The sequence below is a fragment of the Schistocerca cancellata genome, chromosome 9, assembly GCF_023864275.1.
Source record: "Schistocerca cancellata isolate TAMUIC-IGC-003103 chromosome 9, iqSchCanc2.1, whole genome shotgun sequence".
In the NCBI taxonomy this organism is placed as follows: Eukaryota; Metazoa; Arthropoda; class Insecta; order Orthoptera; family Acrididae; genus Schistocerca; species Schistocerca cancellata.
The window spans coordinates 12,866,896-12,882,258 of NC_064634.1; the positions used below are offsets into that span (position 1 = coordinate 12,866,896).

Here is a 15,363-nt window from a genome sequence, read left to right on the forward strand (position 1 = left end):
CATCTGAGCTACCGAAGCACGACTCACGCCCGGTCCTCACAGCTTTACTTCTGCCAGTATCTCGTCTCCTACCTTCCAAACTTTACAGAAGCTCTCCTGCGAACCTCGCAGAACTAGCACTCCTGAAAGAAAGGATATTGCGGAGACATGGCTTAGCCACAGCCTGGGGGATGTTTCCAGAATGAGATTTTCACTCTGCAGCGGAGTGTGCGCTGATATGAAACTTTCTGGCAGATTAAAACTGTGTGCCCGACCGAGACTCGAACTCGGGACCTTTGCCTTTCGCGGGCAAGTGCTCTACCATCTGAGCTACCGAAGCACGACTCACGCCCGGTCCTCACAGCTTTACTTCTGCCAGTATCTCGTCTCCTACCTTGCAAACTTTACAGAAGCTCTCCTGCGAACCTCGCAGAACTAGCACTCCTGAAAGAAAGGATATTGCGGAGACATGGCTTAGCCACAGCCTGGGGGATGTTTCCAGAATGAGATTTTCACTCTGCAGCGGAGTGTGCGCTGATATGAAACTTTCTGGCAGATTAAAACTGTGTGCCCGACCGAGACTCGAACTCGGGACCTTTGCCTTTCGCGGGCAAGTGCTCTACCATCTGAGCTACCGAAGCACGACTCACCCCAGTTACTCACAGCTTTACTTCTGCCAGTATCTCGTCTCCTACCTTCCAAACTTTACAGAAGCTCTTCTGCGAACCTTGCAGAACTACCACTCCTGAAAGAAAGGATACTGCGGGGACAGAAGAGCTTCTGTAAAGTTTGGAAGGTAGGAGACGAGATACTGGCAGAAGTAAAGCTGTGAGGACCAGGCGTGAGTCGTGCTCGGTAGCTCAGATGGTAGATGCCCGCGGAAGGCAAAGGTCCCGAGTTCGAGTCTCGGTCGGGCACACAGTTTTAATCTGCCAGGAAGTTTCATATCATTCAGCACACTCCGCTGCAGAGTGAAAATCTCATTCTGATTTTAAGCTTGTTCTGCGCACCTACGTCACGCCTTCTCCGACAGCCAATGAGCGTTCAGTGATGTTCTGAGCTCTCTGCTGCGCTGCGAATGCCACATCCAGTGCCAGCGTAAAATGTGATCGCAGCTGGTTACGGATGCTGATGGTAGTGGCAGGCGGCAAATGTTACGTAAGCAAGAAAGAGACATTATTTGCTGACTCACGCTTTCTTCAAGTGAAAGCACGCGTATGTGCATACCGCAGCTGTCCCTTGGAACCGGCAAAAATTCAGTCCCCATCCGTGTTTTATTTAATAAAATTGCAGCCAAATAGCCATATACAGTTACTTTGCTTAACATTTTACATTTACATTTTACATTTTTGCGTATTCATTTATCGATTTCACTCTTTTACTGCACAGTTCTATGTGATATCGTTCACAGGCTTCGTTACACAGTTCACATACACATGTTGCGGTTGGGTCGTGATAAGTTTTGTTTTTGCAGATTAGATGATGAAAGCCGTGAGTAGAAAGTCTAGTTACGACACGTCGCTGTTCGAAGTTTGGTGCTGTCCATGAGCGGATCGTCATTGCTTCGGTGCCATAAAACTCCGGCCATATTTTTTCCCGTTTGTCCTCCACGATCTTCAGTTGCTTTCTGGAAGCCCTGGTGTCTGGCATCATATATCGAAGTCTGATGTCTTCAATTAGGAATGTCTCTCTCGCTAGCAGGTACACTAGTCTAGATCTTGTTGTCTTTGAGAGACCTAGTGCTCTTTTTAGATAGGTCGATTTTACCTTTTCTAGTGTTTCTAGATTTTTTTCTGTCAGGTGGTCCCATATAACCTCCATCCCATAGGACAGGATTGGCAAAATTTTTGCGTTGAATAATTTCATGGCCGTTTCTAGACTGAGTAGGCGGATGTTTTTGATGTCCTGTATTGCTATTATTGCTTGGGCTGCACGTTCTGTTGTATGTTTTGTGAAGCATTTGGCTGTTGGTTGCAATGTCACTCCTAGGTATTTAAAGTCTGATGAGATTTTTATTTTTTGTCCTCTGATACTGATTTCCGCATTCTTGGGTGTTTTGCCTCCTTTTCTGAAAATTACCATTTCTGTCTTTGTTATGTTTATGTGTAGTTTGTGTTCACTGCACCATCTGTCTATTTTCTCAAGGATTCTCTGCAGCTTCTGTATATCTGTTGAACCTACGGCTATGTCATCAGCGTATGCATATACATACACATCTTCTTCATTTTCTCCAATTCGGAGTACTTCTTCAGTGGCAAGAATGTACAGCAAAGGGCTCATTGGGTCACCCTGTAAGACTCCGTTCGATTGCAGAATGGGGTTCGAAAAGGAGAGGTTGTCTGATATTGTAATTAAATTGTATTCGAGGATTGATTTGATTATTCTTGCCCGTACGCTATCTTCTCCCATTGTGTTTTCCAGTTTTCGGACTATGAGCTCTCTTTCCAATAGGTCAAAGGCTTTGGTAAAGTCTATGAACACTGTGTAGAACATTTGTTTCTTTTGTAGCGCATCATCGATGTTGTTTAGAAGAAGCCTGACTGCCGTAAGTGTTGATCTTCCCGATCTGAAACCCATTTGTCGTTCTGGGAGATGACTGTCCACAGAGGCTTGGATTTTTTGTGTTATTATCTTTGAAAACATCTTGAATTGAGTATTTTCCAGGGCTATGCCTCTGTACTTGTTTGGGTCCATTGGGTCTCCTCTACCTTTGTAGAGAACTTTTATTGTTGAGTGCCTCCATTGTGTCGGAATTCTTCCAAGTTCCAAGCATTTGTTAAACAGTTTGGTCCATATGTGTTGGAGGGCCTCTTTTGCATCTTTTATACAGTATGTTCATTATATATATTATCAGGTCCTGCTGCTTTCTTGTTCTTCAGTGCTTTTATTACTTCTTTCACATGATCTTCATTTAGGGGTTCCCATGTATTGTCTTTTTCCTTAGTTTGATGTTGTTTCTCCTTCTTTGGGGGTGTTTTGAGTCCTCGCTTGTTCAGTATCTTACTGAAGTGGTCTTCCCATTCCTTCAGGTCTATATTTGGTGTATGAGCCATTTTTCTTGGTCTTGCTGCTATGTATGGGTCTTTCTCTGCTTCATCCGCTTCTCTTTTTGCCTCACTTTCTCTGTATTCTTTTTTCTTCTCTTCTATTAGCTTTTTGTAGATTCTTCTCTCTTCTGCGTACAGTTTGTATGTTTCCTCATCATGCTGGTTTCTTAGTCTGTGGAGGATTCTTAGAACAGTGTTCCTTTTGCTGTAGCATTCAGCATCGAACCATCTTTTGGCCGTCCTTGTTTTGGGGATTGTTTGTATCACTGAATTTTTTAGGACGTCTTCTATTTGGTCTGTTGGTTTTTCAAGGTCTCCTTCCTCTATGAAAGTTTCTATTTCTGTTAATTGTTCTTGCTCGTCTGTTAATTTTTCTATATCAATTTTTCTTTGTGTGATTTGGTGGGTCTTTCTTGTTGGCGGTGACGTGACGATAATTATTTTGATCTTCATTGGAATGTGCTTTCGTATAGGAGTAATGGAGTCATGTCATATTGGTTGAATACTTCCTTCTATGTCTCCTCTTGTTAATGTCCTCATCCGTGTCTCGACCTAGACGAGCCGCCATCGTCGAGGGTGAAGGAGGTCAGTGTCCAACGTCCCGTCGACAACATGGCCATTAGAGACGGAGCAAAAGCTCGGATTAGGGAAGGACGGGGAAGGAAATCGGACCTGCCCTTTCAAAGAGACCATCCCAGCATTTGCGTTAAGCCATAAGGGAAATCACCAAAATGAGGGTGGTCGGACGCGAGTTTTAACCGTCGTCCTTCTGAATGCGAGTCCAGAGTGCTGGACCACCGTGCCACCGCTCTCCGTCCGACGACGACCGTTCGTGAATCAGACTACAGCCTATCTCGAGCCCGTCTCTTCATATCTGCATAGCTACTGCAATTTACATGTACACTCCTAGAAATTGAAATAAGAACACCGTGAATTCATTGTCCCAGGAAGGGGAAACTTTATTGACACATTCCTGGGGTCAGATACATCACATGATCACACTGACAGAACCACAGGCACATAGACACAGGCAACAGAGCATGCACAATGTCGGCACTAGTACAGTGTATATCCACCTTTCGCAGCAATGCAGGCTGCTATTCTCCCATGGAGACGATCGTAGAGATGCTGGATGTAGTCCTGTGGAACGGCTTGCCATGCCATTTCCACCTGGCGCCTCAGTTGGACCAGCGTTCGTGCTGGACGTGCAGACCGCGTGAGACGACGCTTCATCCAGTCCCAAACATGCTCAATGGGGGACAGATCCGGAGATCTTGCTGGCCAGGGTAGTTGACTTACACCTTCTAGAGCACATTGGGTGGCACGGGATACATGCGGACGTGCATTGTCCTGTTGGAACAGCAAGTTCCCTTGCCGGTGTAGGAATGGTAGAACGATGGGTTCGATGACGGTTTGGATGTACCGTGCACTATTCAGTGTCCCCTCGACGATCACCAGTGGTGTACGGCCAGTGTAGGAGATCGCTCCCCACACCATGATGCCGGGTGTTGGCCCTGTGTGCCTCGGTCGTATGCAGTCCTGATTGTGGCGCTCACCTGCACGGCGCCAAACACGCATACGACCATCATTGGCACCAAGGCAGAAGCGACTCTCATCGCTGAAGACGACACGTCTCCATTCGTCCCTCCATTCACGCCTGTCGCGACACCACTGGAGGCGGGCTGCACGATGTTGGGGTGTGAGCGGAAGACGGCCTAACGGTGTGCGGGACCGTAGCCCAGCTTCATGGAGACGGTTGCGAATGGTCCTCGCCGATACCCCAGGAGCAACAGTGTCCCTAATTTGCTGACCGAGCGAGGTGGCGCAGTGGTTAGCACACTGGACTCGCATTCGGGAGGACGACGGTTCAATCCCGTCTCCGGCCATCCTGATTTGGGTTTTCCGTGATTTCCCTAAATCGCTTCAGGCAAATGCCGGGATGGTTCCTTTGAAAGGGCACGGCCGATTTCCTTCCACATCCTTCCCTCACCCGAGCTTGCGCTCCGTCTCTAATTACCTCGTTGTCGACGGGACGTTAAACACTAATCTCCTCCTCCTAATTTGCTGGGAAGTGGCGGTGCGGTCCCCTACGGCACTGCGTAGGATCCTACGGTCTTGGCGTGCATCCGTGCGTCGCTGCGGTCCGGTCCCAGGTCGACGGGCACGTGCACCTTCCGCCTACCACTGGCGACAACATCGATGTACTGTGGAGACCTCACGCCTCACGTGTTGAGCAATTCGGCGGTACGTCCACCCGGCCTCCCGCATGCCCACTATACGCCCTCGCTCAAAGTCCGTCAACTGCACGTACGGTTCACGTCCACGCTGTCGCGGCATGCTACCAGTGTTAAAGACTGCGATGGAGCTCCGTATGCCACGGCAAACTGGCTGACACTGACGGCGGCGGTGCACAAATGCTGCGCAGCTAGCGCCATTCGACGGCCAACACCGCGGTTCCTGGTGTGTACGCTGTGCCGTGCGTGTGATCATTGCTTGTACAGCCCTCTCGCAGTGTCCGGAGCAAGTATGGTGGGTCTGACACACCGGTGTCAATGTGTTCTTTTTTCCATTTCCAGGAGTGTAATAACATTTTCTTCCAAGTCTGGTGTCTGAACATTTTTGGTACGTCCTTCATGATTTCCTGCTCAGGCAAACGGCGACACACTGTTGCAAACCTCGAATGCTGCGGTTGTTTCGGCGGGGATAGGTCATTCCTCTCGACACATCGAAATTAAACACATAACCAGTTTTTAGTTGCCCAACACTTCTTCATTACAGACACATGCTGTTAATGAAACCAAGAGTAACACGATTATAGTAAAAGGCACGTGGCCTACAGAACCAGCAGTAGTACTCAGATTGAAACATTAATGCATTAACTAAAACAATGTCCATAAAACCCCGTTAATGAAATGTAGCTGACATAACTGAAGGCTTCATGACTTAAATAGGAAATGGCTTTCACACAACCCATATCAAATTCTGAAACTGCTTCCATGGACTGATTTTAAGCAACTGTAGCAAATTAAAGGTATCATCAGATTAATGCACTAGACTAAGCTCCTCTTTAGTATTACTCACAGGTACGAGGTTCACATACATTTCATGGCCATTATACAATAATAGCATATTAAATAGTCTTAACATGGAGCGATTACAATTTTTACCTTGAAAATTAGTGATGGACGCGAGCAGACCGAAAGGTGCTACCAGATACTTCTCACGGAAGAGAAGGTAAAATGGAGCTATACTCTACTTTGGGCTACAATTAAGCTTCCACAAAACCACAACGCTCCACCGGAAAGATGGAATTGCGGGACACTAACAACGTAACCACAGACACCGATCCAGGTCCTTAAATTTCCCTCTTCCACCGTGATACCCCGATCGCAGTTCGCTAGCGTCGACTACTGCCAATTATCTGAAACATAAACACGTCAGCGGCAGACAACATTCTGGCTTATCAGACAGTCAAACGTATCCGCCCAACTAGTTATAAATAAATCTTTACTTATACACGGCACCAATGAACCCAAGTCTGCCCGCCGGGATGGCCGAGCGGTTCTAGGCGCTAAACTATGGAACCGCGCGACCGCTACGGTCGCAGGTTCGAATCCTGCCTCGGGCATGGATGTGTGTGATGTCCTTAGGTTAGTTAGGTTTAAGTAGTTCTAAGTTCTAGGGGACTGATGACCACAGCAGTTAAGTCCCATAGTCCTCAGAGCCATTTGAACCATTTTTTTTTAACCCACGTCTAACCTAAATAAGCACTTGCCCAGTAACGGCTCTTAAAATTTGATTAGCCAGTTCTCTATAACAAAGAAATAAAATAATAACATAGGAACAGGAAATAGGAAAATTATTTCGGCCCGCTCTTGAACGTCAGGCGCAGACTTACGTACTATTTGGCAAGACCTCTAGCTACACATTAAGCACGGCTTGATGTCCATTTGTTGTGCGTAGGTAGCAATCCCTTAAATACCATCAACATATCGGGCGCCCCGACCAAGTACAGCGACAAATAACTGAAACAATCAAGATAGTTTTCAGTGGACTCGGGTATTTCATTAACGTGAACAGAACCCACCAAGAAACAATTCGACGACTCCAGTTCGTTCGCTTTGAGTAACATGTAACAGGCGCGAAGGAAATCTGTCCTTCAAATCTCCAGGAAATCCGATTCACCATCGGCAGAGGATCTGCATTCAAACGGCTAAACACGCCGCAGCAGCTGGCCACGCTCCTCCGTCGTACCGACTCGGCCAATCGCCAGCGCTACACATCGTTGTCGCTCACACAGCTGATACCCGAACGCAAGCTTTTGCACAGCGCTCACGCCGCAGTTAAAATAGCCATCCGCCAAAGATGAGAAGAAGACAAGCAGGCATCGAAAATCGACTCACCACGATCGGGATGACAATCGATGGACACTGGCGCCAGCAGCACACCACCTCAGGTCTCCCTATACAAATGGTTCAAATGGCTCTAAGCAAATGGCGCTGAGCACTATGCGACTTAACTTCTGAGGTCATCAGTCGCCTAGAACTTAGAACTAATTAAACCTAACTAACCTAAGGACATCACACACATCCATGCCCGAGGCAGGATTCGAACCTGCGACCGTAGCGGTCGCTCGGTTCCAGACTGAAGCGCCTAGAACCGCTCGACCACAGCGGCCGCCATTATCCCGTTACAAGCTTTCTGCCCGCCGCCTGTTGTTATTCGTCTTTTTGTAAGCAAACAACATGTCCGCAAGGTCTCGATTCGAATACAGAACCATTGCGTACTACGCCGCATCACGTCCACTACAAGATGAGTCAGCAAGAGAAGTGAATCGGACGCAGCATTACCAATTACTATGACAAGAGAGGGCGCTAGAGCATGACGTATGAGGAACAGTACCATCCTCCAGGAGGAAACCATGCATACTATAACTGTGGCTGCATCGTACAGCGCATATTTGACCGCAGTCTCTGTAACAAATACGATTGAATAAATGGTCTCTAGCACTTCCGGACATAATTTCATTACATCTTTTTTGTTCCTCACATCGCTCAATCCTTGTAGATTGTACACGGTGGAAAAAATCACCCTGTATAATATTTACACCCAACACTTGACTCGATTACTAAACCGAAGATTCCTTGGTGTCTTAGAATGTGTCCTACCAACAGATTTCTTTCATCCCAAATTCGGCTCAGAACATTCTCAGTAGTTATTCAAACCACACATCTAATTTTCAGCATTCTTCAGTAGCACCTCATTTCAGAAGCTTCTATTCTCGTCTGACGTCTTTATTGTCCACGATTCGTTTTCGTACGAGGTTTACACTTCAGACAGATACCTTCCGAAAGGGCTCCCCATCATTTACATTTATATTCTATGTTGACAAACTACTCTTTCAGAAATTCTATCATTTGAATGTATATTGGATGTAAACAAACTACTCTTGTTTAGAAATGCTTTTCTAATTATTGCCAGCCTTCATTTTATATTCTCTCTATGTCGGTCATCGTCAGTTGTTTTGCTGTCCAAATAACAAAACTCATCGACTACTTTTAGTGTCTTATTTCGTAATTAAATTCCCTCGGCATTGATTGATTTCATTCGATTGCGTTCTGTAATCCTTGTTTTACTTTTGCTGGTGTTCATCTTATAGCCTCTTTTAAAGACGCTCTCCATCCTGTCCAACTGATCTTCCACGTCAATTTTCGTTTCCAAATTTCTCTTGCATTCTAAATCTACACTCCTGGAAATTGAAATAAGAACACCGTGAATTCATTGTCCCAGGAAGGGGAAAATTTATTGACACATTCCTGGGGTCAGATACATCACATGATCACACTGACAGAACCACAAGCGCATAGACACAGGCAACAGAGCATGCACAATGTCGGCACTAGTACAGTGTATATCCACCTTTCGCAGCAATGCAGGCTGATATTCTCCCATGGAGACGATCGTACAGGTGCTGGATGTAGTCCTGTGGAACGGCTTGCCATGCCATTTCCACCTGGCGCCTCAGTTGGACCAGCGTTCGTGCTGGACGTGCAGACCGCGTGAGACGACGCTTCATCCAGTCCCAAACATGCTCAATGGGGGACAGATCCGGAGATCTTGCTGGCCAGGGTAGTTGACTTACACCTTCTAGAGCACGTTGGGTGGCACGGGATACATGCGGACGTGCATTGTCCTGTTGGAACAGCAAGTTCCCTTGCCGGTCTAGGAATGGTAGAACGATGGGTTCGATGACGGTTTGGATGTACCGTGCACTATTCAGTGTCCCCTCGACGATCACCAGTGGTGTACGGCCAGTGTAGGAGATCGCTCCCCACACCATGATGCCGGGTGTTGGCCCTGTGTGCCTCGGTCGTATGCAGTCCTGATTGTGGCGCTCACCTGCACGGCGCCAAACACGCATACGACCATCATTGGCACCAAGGCAAAAGCGACTCTCATCGCTGAAGACGACACGTCTCCATTCGTCCCTCCATTCACGCCGGTCGCGACACCACTGGAGGCGGGCTGCACGATGTTGGGGCGTGAGCGTAAGACGGCCTAACGGTGTGCGGGACCGTAGCCCAGCTTCATGGAGACGGTTGCGAATGGTCCTCGCCGATACCCCAGCAGCAACAGTGTCCCTAATTTGCTGGGAAGTGGCGGTGCGGTCCCCTACGGCACTGCGTAGGATCCTACGGTCTTGGCGTGCATCCGTGCGTCGCTGCGGTCCGGTCCCAGGTCGACGGGCACGTGCACCTTCCACCGACCACTGGCGACAACATCGATGTACTGTGGAGACCTCACGCCCCACGTGTTGAGCAATTCGGCGGTACGTCCACCCGGCCTCCCGCATGCCCACTATACGCCCTCGCTCAAAGTCCGTCAACTGCACATACGGTTCACGTCCACGCTGTCGCGGCATGCTACCAGTGTTAAAGACTGCGATGGAGCTCCGTATGCCACGGCAAACTGGCTGACACTGACGGCGGCGGTGCACAAATGCTGCGCAGCTAGCGCCATTCGACGGCCAACACCGCGGTTCCTGGTGTGTCCGCTGTGCCGTGCGTGTGATCATTGCTTGTACAGCCCTCTCGCAGTGTCCGGAGCAAGTATGGTGGGTCTGACACACCGGTGTCAATGTGTTCGTTTTTCCATTTCCAGGAGTGTATTTGAACTTGTTTATTGCCATAGTTCCTCTCTAATGTTTTACTCTTCTCAATTCACTACATTACAAAACATACCTTGATTCTTCAGATGATTTCTGTCAGATTATCTGTTCTTTCAATCAAGGTCTGTCATAAAGTTGTTTTCTTCCCTAATTTCATTCAGTATCTCTTCATTAGTGACACAGTCTTCCCCCTTAATACAGCCCATTTCATTAATACCATATTTCAAAAGGTGCTATCTTCTTCTTTTTGTTTATCTTCCACCTTTCATTTCCACCATATTGGGGATCGCAAAATTTTAAACACTTTAATCGCGATTGACACACCGCTCATTAGCACACATCCGTACTGTAAGCAGACTCTCAAAGCGAACTGCGACGAGGACAGAATGGCCGCTGCCTTTACGCAGCTTCGCTCTGTCCTTACAAACCCCCACAAAATTACACATACTGTACATATTACTATGAAAACGACACTTATAAACAATCTACAAGATTCCCGGTTGTATGCTAAATCCTTTCAGCAGTTAAAAACACCAGTTTCATAATCCTTTTATCAGAAAATCTAGCGTAATATCATTCGCTGGTTGCACACGAATCTTGTAACGAATAAAATTACGTTAAATTTATCGCTATCGTAAGTATTATACATGAATTAGGGATAGAATTTTACCAGCTTTTTCATTGGCGACGTTAATTTTGACTGGGTTCCCTGGTTTCTATGTTATTTGCATCTTATTCAGTAAAATAGTCAACATTAAAGTTATTTGCTGTTATATATTTTAAACCTAATGACAACTAAACATCTATAGGGCGTTATTGTACTCTGTTACCTTATAATGGCATTATATTGATTTTTTTGCAAATTTATTTTGCACTAAAATGCGTTTTTAACTTTCAGCAAGAACATTTCAGCTCATAACTCAAATTGTACTGCTTCAGTATCAATTCTGAAAGTATTCTCGGTAGTGCTGTTCAAGCAGGAGTCGGAACTATTATTTAAGACAGCTTAAGATGTTTAGAAGTTATTAATTTTTAACGGTAACAGATAAATTTCATAGACAATACGTAAAACACTGTTGTATCTACAGGGTGCTGTGTCAGATATCCTTCGTCGTCTCGTGTCTCTCTTTCGTGTGTTGCCATTTCCTATTCTCTATCTTTTTAATTATAAATTTCACTTATGCTGTGAAGGTGATATACAATGTGCGACTGAAAAATTCGGTGAATCGTCACAGAAAATAAAAGAAACAAGAGCTGCAAACCAAACGTGTTTATTGGCCTCCAAAGTAATCACCATTAACTACGACGCATTTCTGGCACCGGTTGTAAGACTGCTGGAAACAATCAACAGACGCTTCTTGTGGAATCGCTGGATGCAACGTGGTCGCGCATCATTGGAGACTCAAAACATCTGAGCATGTTCGTGAAGAGTAGTGCTTCCACTGTCTTTGCTTATCTTTGACTCTTTTTCTCTCATTCTCAATGACAGCCACCGACCGCCCGCAAGCATCTGTCGCATTCTTTCGATGTTGTCTGGAATTCTGCTTGTTGATGTGAATATGGCTCATCCTCGGACACCGTCGTTTTCGTGTCTAAAGAATTTAAACCATTCAAACACGCATTTCACTCACTGCTTCAACACATTACGGATATGTGAATAAAACTACTTCTTGTGAACAACTCGTGGATTTCCCTGTATTTTATATGTAATTTCAGATCGTTGAATCAAATAATCACACTCATGTAATCTCGATATGAAAGTAATCAGTCTAAAACAACAATGAATGGTTCCTATCAACTGTTTATAATATTAGTATATTATAGTATATTATAGTATTAGTTTATAATATTAGTATAGTATTTCTGTAACTCCCATAAAATTTCAAACTTTTCAAATCAATTACATTAAAAACCGCAATTTCACAGTCTCGTCCCCCCCCCCCCCCTTGGCGCGTTGTTGGCTTCGGTATTTAAAAAACTGACAGAATTTGTAAAAGTCAAGTTAGCAAATTAATATTGTTTCCTTCTCATTGAGCAATGTAGCAACGGTCATTGATGCTGCTGGTGGGCATTGTTCCTGTTGCATCTCATACCCATCTAAAAAGAATGCAATGATTTCAAAATATAATTGGATCCTGAAGTTTTTCCATCTACGAGCCGTAGTAGTTTAACGTAACCATCAGTTCCGTGGAGTCTGTGCCTGACAGAAGCGAGAGCAGCAGAATCGATTTTCGAAGAGAAAGGCCGGATCATACGTAATTTGTGCTTGCTCACAGTGATCGAAAGTCGCTATTAAATGATCCTCACACAATCTCAGCGAACCGCTATGCTTGTAGCAGAATGAAGTCAATGGCTGAACGCAAATCGCCATTCGGCACATTGCGTCTCTTTACCACGATCTGCTGAGATCACAGTTCTAGCTAACTTTTCAGAAATATGTATTACAAAAATCACAAACCATGTTCCACTTGCTTGCGGGGAGTACATTTCGTTTTCAATTATACTTAGTTTCAGTCCATTTTTATATATTTAACTATAAATCAACATTAATTCCTTCTAGAGCGAGGGAGAGAGATTTAAATAAAAAAAAAGTCTGCTCAATTCGATGGAGACAAGAGAAAATAGGTTAGAAACATTTGTTATAAACATTTGAAAACGCTATTCCTTCGATGCTGATTTATCTGGTACTGTTAATCTGAATTCACAGTTCATAGACGTTTTATTACATTTTTCATGGACGACGTGAAACATTTCATTCAGAAAAGATCGCACATTCGCGCAAGAAAATCACTTTGAAATACGCTATTTTGTCGAAAGTCGACATGTTGAGAAACGTGGCTGTTGTACTTAAGGTTTATAATTTATATAAAAAACAGCTACCAGCCACATGTATGGTTTAGAAAGGTTTATTATCTTCAGACCATGACCGGTTTCGGATTTATCTTTACAAATCCATCTTCAGATGGCAGATTACAAGCGTTCTTAGTTGGACCCAGTTTTGTTTATGTTATTCATTTGCTGCACTGGGAAAGAAAAGAAATATTTTTGTTGTCATATCGGTAATGGTATTTTTACGAAAGATTTACTTCTTTTACAAGATCTAATTGCTCAGAGATGGTTTTTATAAACATTAGTAAACTTGCAGGTTAGTGTACTTACGAGCTGTGTAGTTCTGCCTGACGAAAATTTCGTGCGTTTATGTTTTCGAACGCAAGCTTGATAAACTTTTCAATATGCACTATGTGAGTGCTATTCCAGTCTATGGATGTCACTTTTAACCTCATCATATTAATTGACACGCAGCACACACGAATAACGTTTACAAAACGTGGCCCAGCTTCACATATTGTTCTCATTTGTAATGTGAAGCTGGGCCACGTTTTGTAAACGTTATTCGTGTGTGCTGCGTGTCAATTAATATGATGAGGTTAAAAGTGACATCCATAGACTGGAATAGCACTCACATAGTGCATATTGAAAAGTTTATCAAGCTTGCGTTCGAAAACATAAACGCACGAAATTTTCGTCAGGCAGAACTACACAGCTCGTAAGTACACTAACCTGCAAGTTTACTAATGTTTATAAAAACCATCTCTGAGCAATTAGATCTTGTAAAAGAAGTAAATCTTTCGTAAAAATACCATTACCGATATGACAACAAAAATATTTCTTTTCTTTCCCAGTGCAGCAAATGAATAACATAAACAAAACTGGGTCCAACTAAGAACGCTTGTAATCTGCCATCTGAAGATGGATTTGTAAAGATAAATCCGAAACCGGTCATGGTCTGAAGATAATAAACCTTTCTAAACCATACATGTGGCTGGTAGCTGTTTTTTATATAAATTATAAAACTTTGAAATACTTTTTTTAATTTAAAAATGAGGTAACGTTCTTCAAGCAATGCTTCGCTATGTCGTTCGGGTTCATCGAGTAAGACATCACAAGAAAGTGATTAATAAACAGACAACCTGAATCAAAGATACCACACGTTGTCGTTGTGGCTCCAGGCTGTTAGTCATAGGATACTCGCCACTGAGACACCCACCTGGCACTGAGCACTGTCCTCTAACTGTTGCAGCGAACTGTGACCTGCTGTTTGACGGCACCCCGATCAGCGACTCCAGCTGGTATAGCACCCTCAATGTGTCCAGATACGTGGGCAACCTCAAGGACGACTCGGCTGCTGAAGCAGAGTATCTGGTGCTCACCACCAGGGAGGTGACCGCCTTCACTTTCAACACCCCGTCCGACTACGTCGACGTCAGGTTCGATAATCCCCCCATCACGCTGAAACTTGTCGTCATGGAGGCGTTCACCAATTATGAAGAGGACATGATCTCTGCCACAGATCCGGTAATTCGCGCTGCGCAGATCCTGGAGTAGGTCGTAAATCTTTACGGTTTGGTTACATTTATTTCACCACAACTGAAAACAATGGCATCGTGTCATTTGCGGCGAGTTATGGCTGTTCACTAAGTTTCGATTGTGGGCATCGTCGGAAAGCTTCCCTTCTTATAGTAAGAATCGAAATGAAGAACCTTAAAAATCAACAACTCACTATGACAATAATGCCTACCTAAGCTTGTATGCAGGCTGTTTAGGTTTTTATGTTGGTAACGCCACGTAGCGCTCTGTATGAAAATCGCTGACTGTGCTGTGTGCAGTCTGTGGCTTGTTGGCATTGTTGGGATATTCGCTACTGTAGTGTTGGGCAGCTGGATGTGAACAGCGCGGAGCGTTGTGCAGTTGGAGGTGAGCCGCCAGCAGTGGTGGGTGTGTGGGGAGAGATGCCAGAGGTTTTGAGAGGTTACTATAAGCGGACGATCTGAACGTGTGTCCGCCATAAAAAGAAAATTTGTAAAGATGGATGTCATGAATTGATAGATATATATATGATAACTTTTCAACATTATTAAGATAAATACATTGTTTGTTCTCTATCAAAATCTTTCATTTGCTAACTGTGCCTATCTGTGTCTTAAGTAGTTAGAATCTTTTATTTAGCTAGCAGTATTGGCGCTCGCTGTATTGCAGTAGTTCGAGTAACGAAGATTTTTGTGAGGTGATTCACGAAAGGTATAGGTTATTGTTAGTCAGGCCATTCTTTTGTAGGGATTATTGAAAGTCAGATTGCGTTGCGGTAAAAATATTGTGTGTCAGTTTAGT

At 44.7% G+C, this 15,363-nt stretch overlaps 1 protein-coding gene across 1 annotated transcript in view; it reads left to right on the top strand.

Annotated features, from left to right (window-relative positions):
- Positions 1–1,111: 1,111 nt before the first annotated feature.
- The window catches only part of LOC126101594 (uncharacterized), a 69,723-nt gene continuing 55,471 nt past the window's right edge, over positions 1,112–15,363 (top strand). Inside the window, exons 1-2 of the mRNA XM_049912272.1 lie at positions 1,112–1,137; positions 14,276–14,550. Of these exons, the coding sequence (XP_049768229.1) occupies positions 1,131–1,137; positions 14,276–14,550 (282 nt within the window). The 5' untranslated portion in view covers positions 1,112–1,130. The remainder of the gene's footprint in view (positions 1,138–14,275; positions 14,551–15,363) is intronic.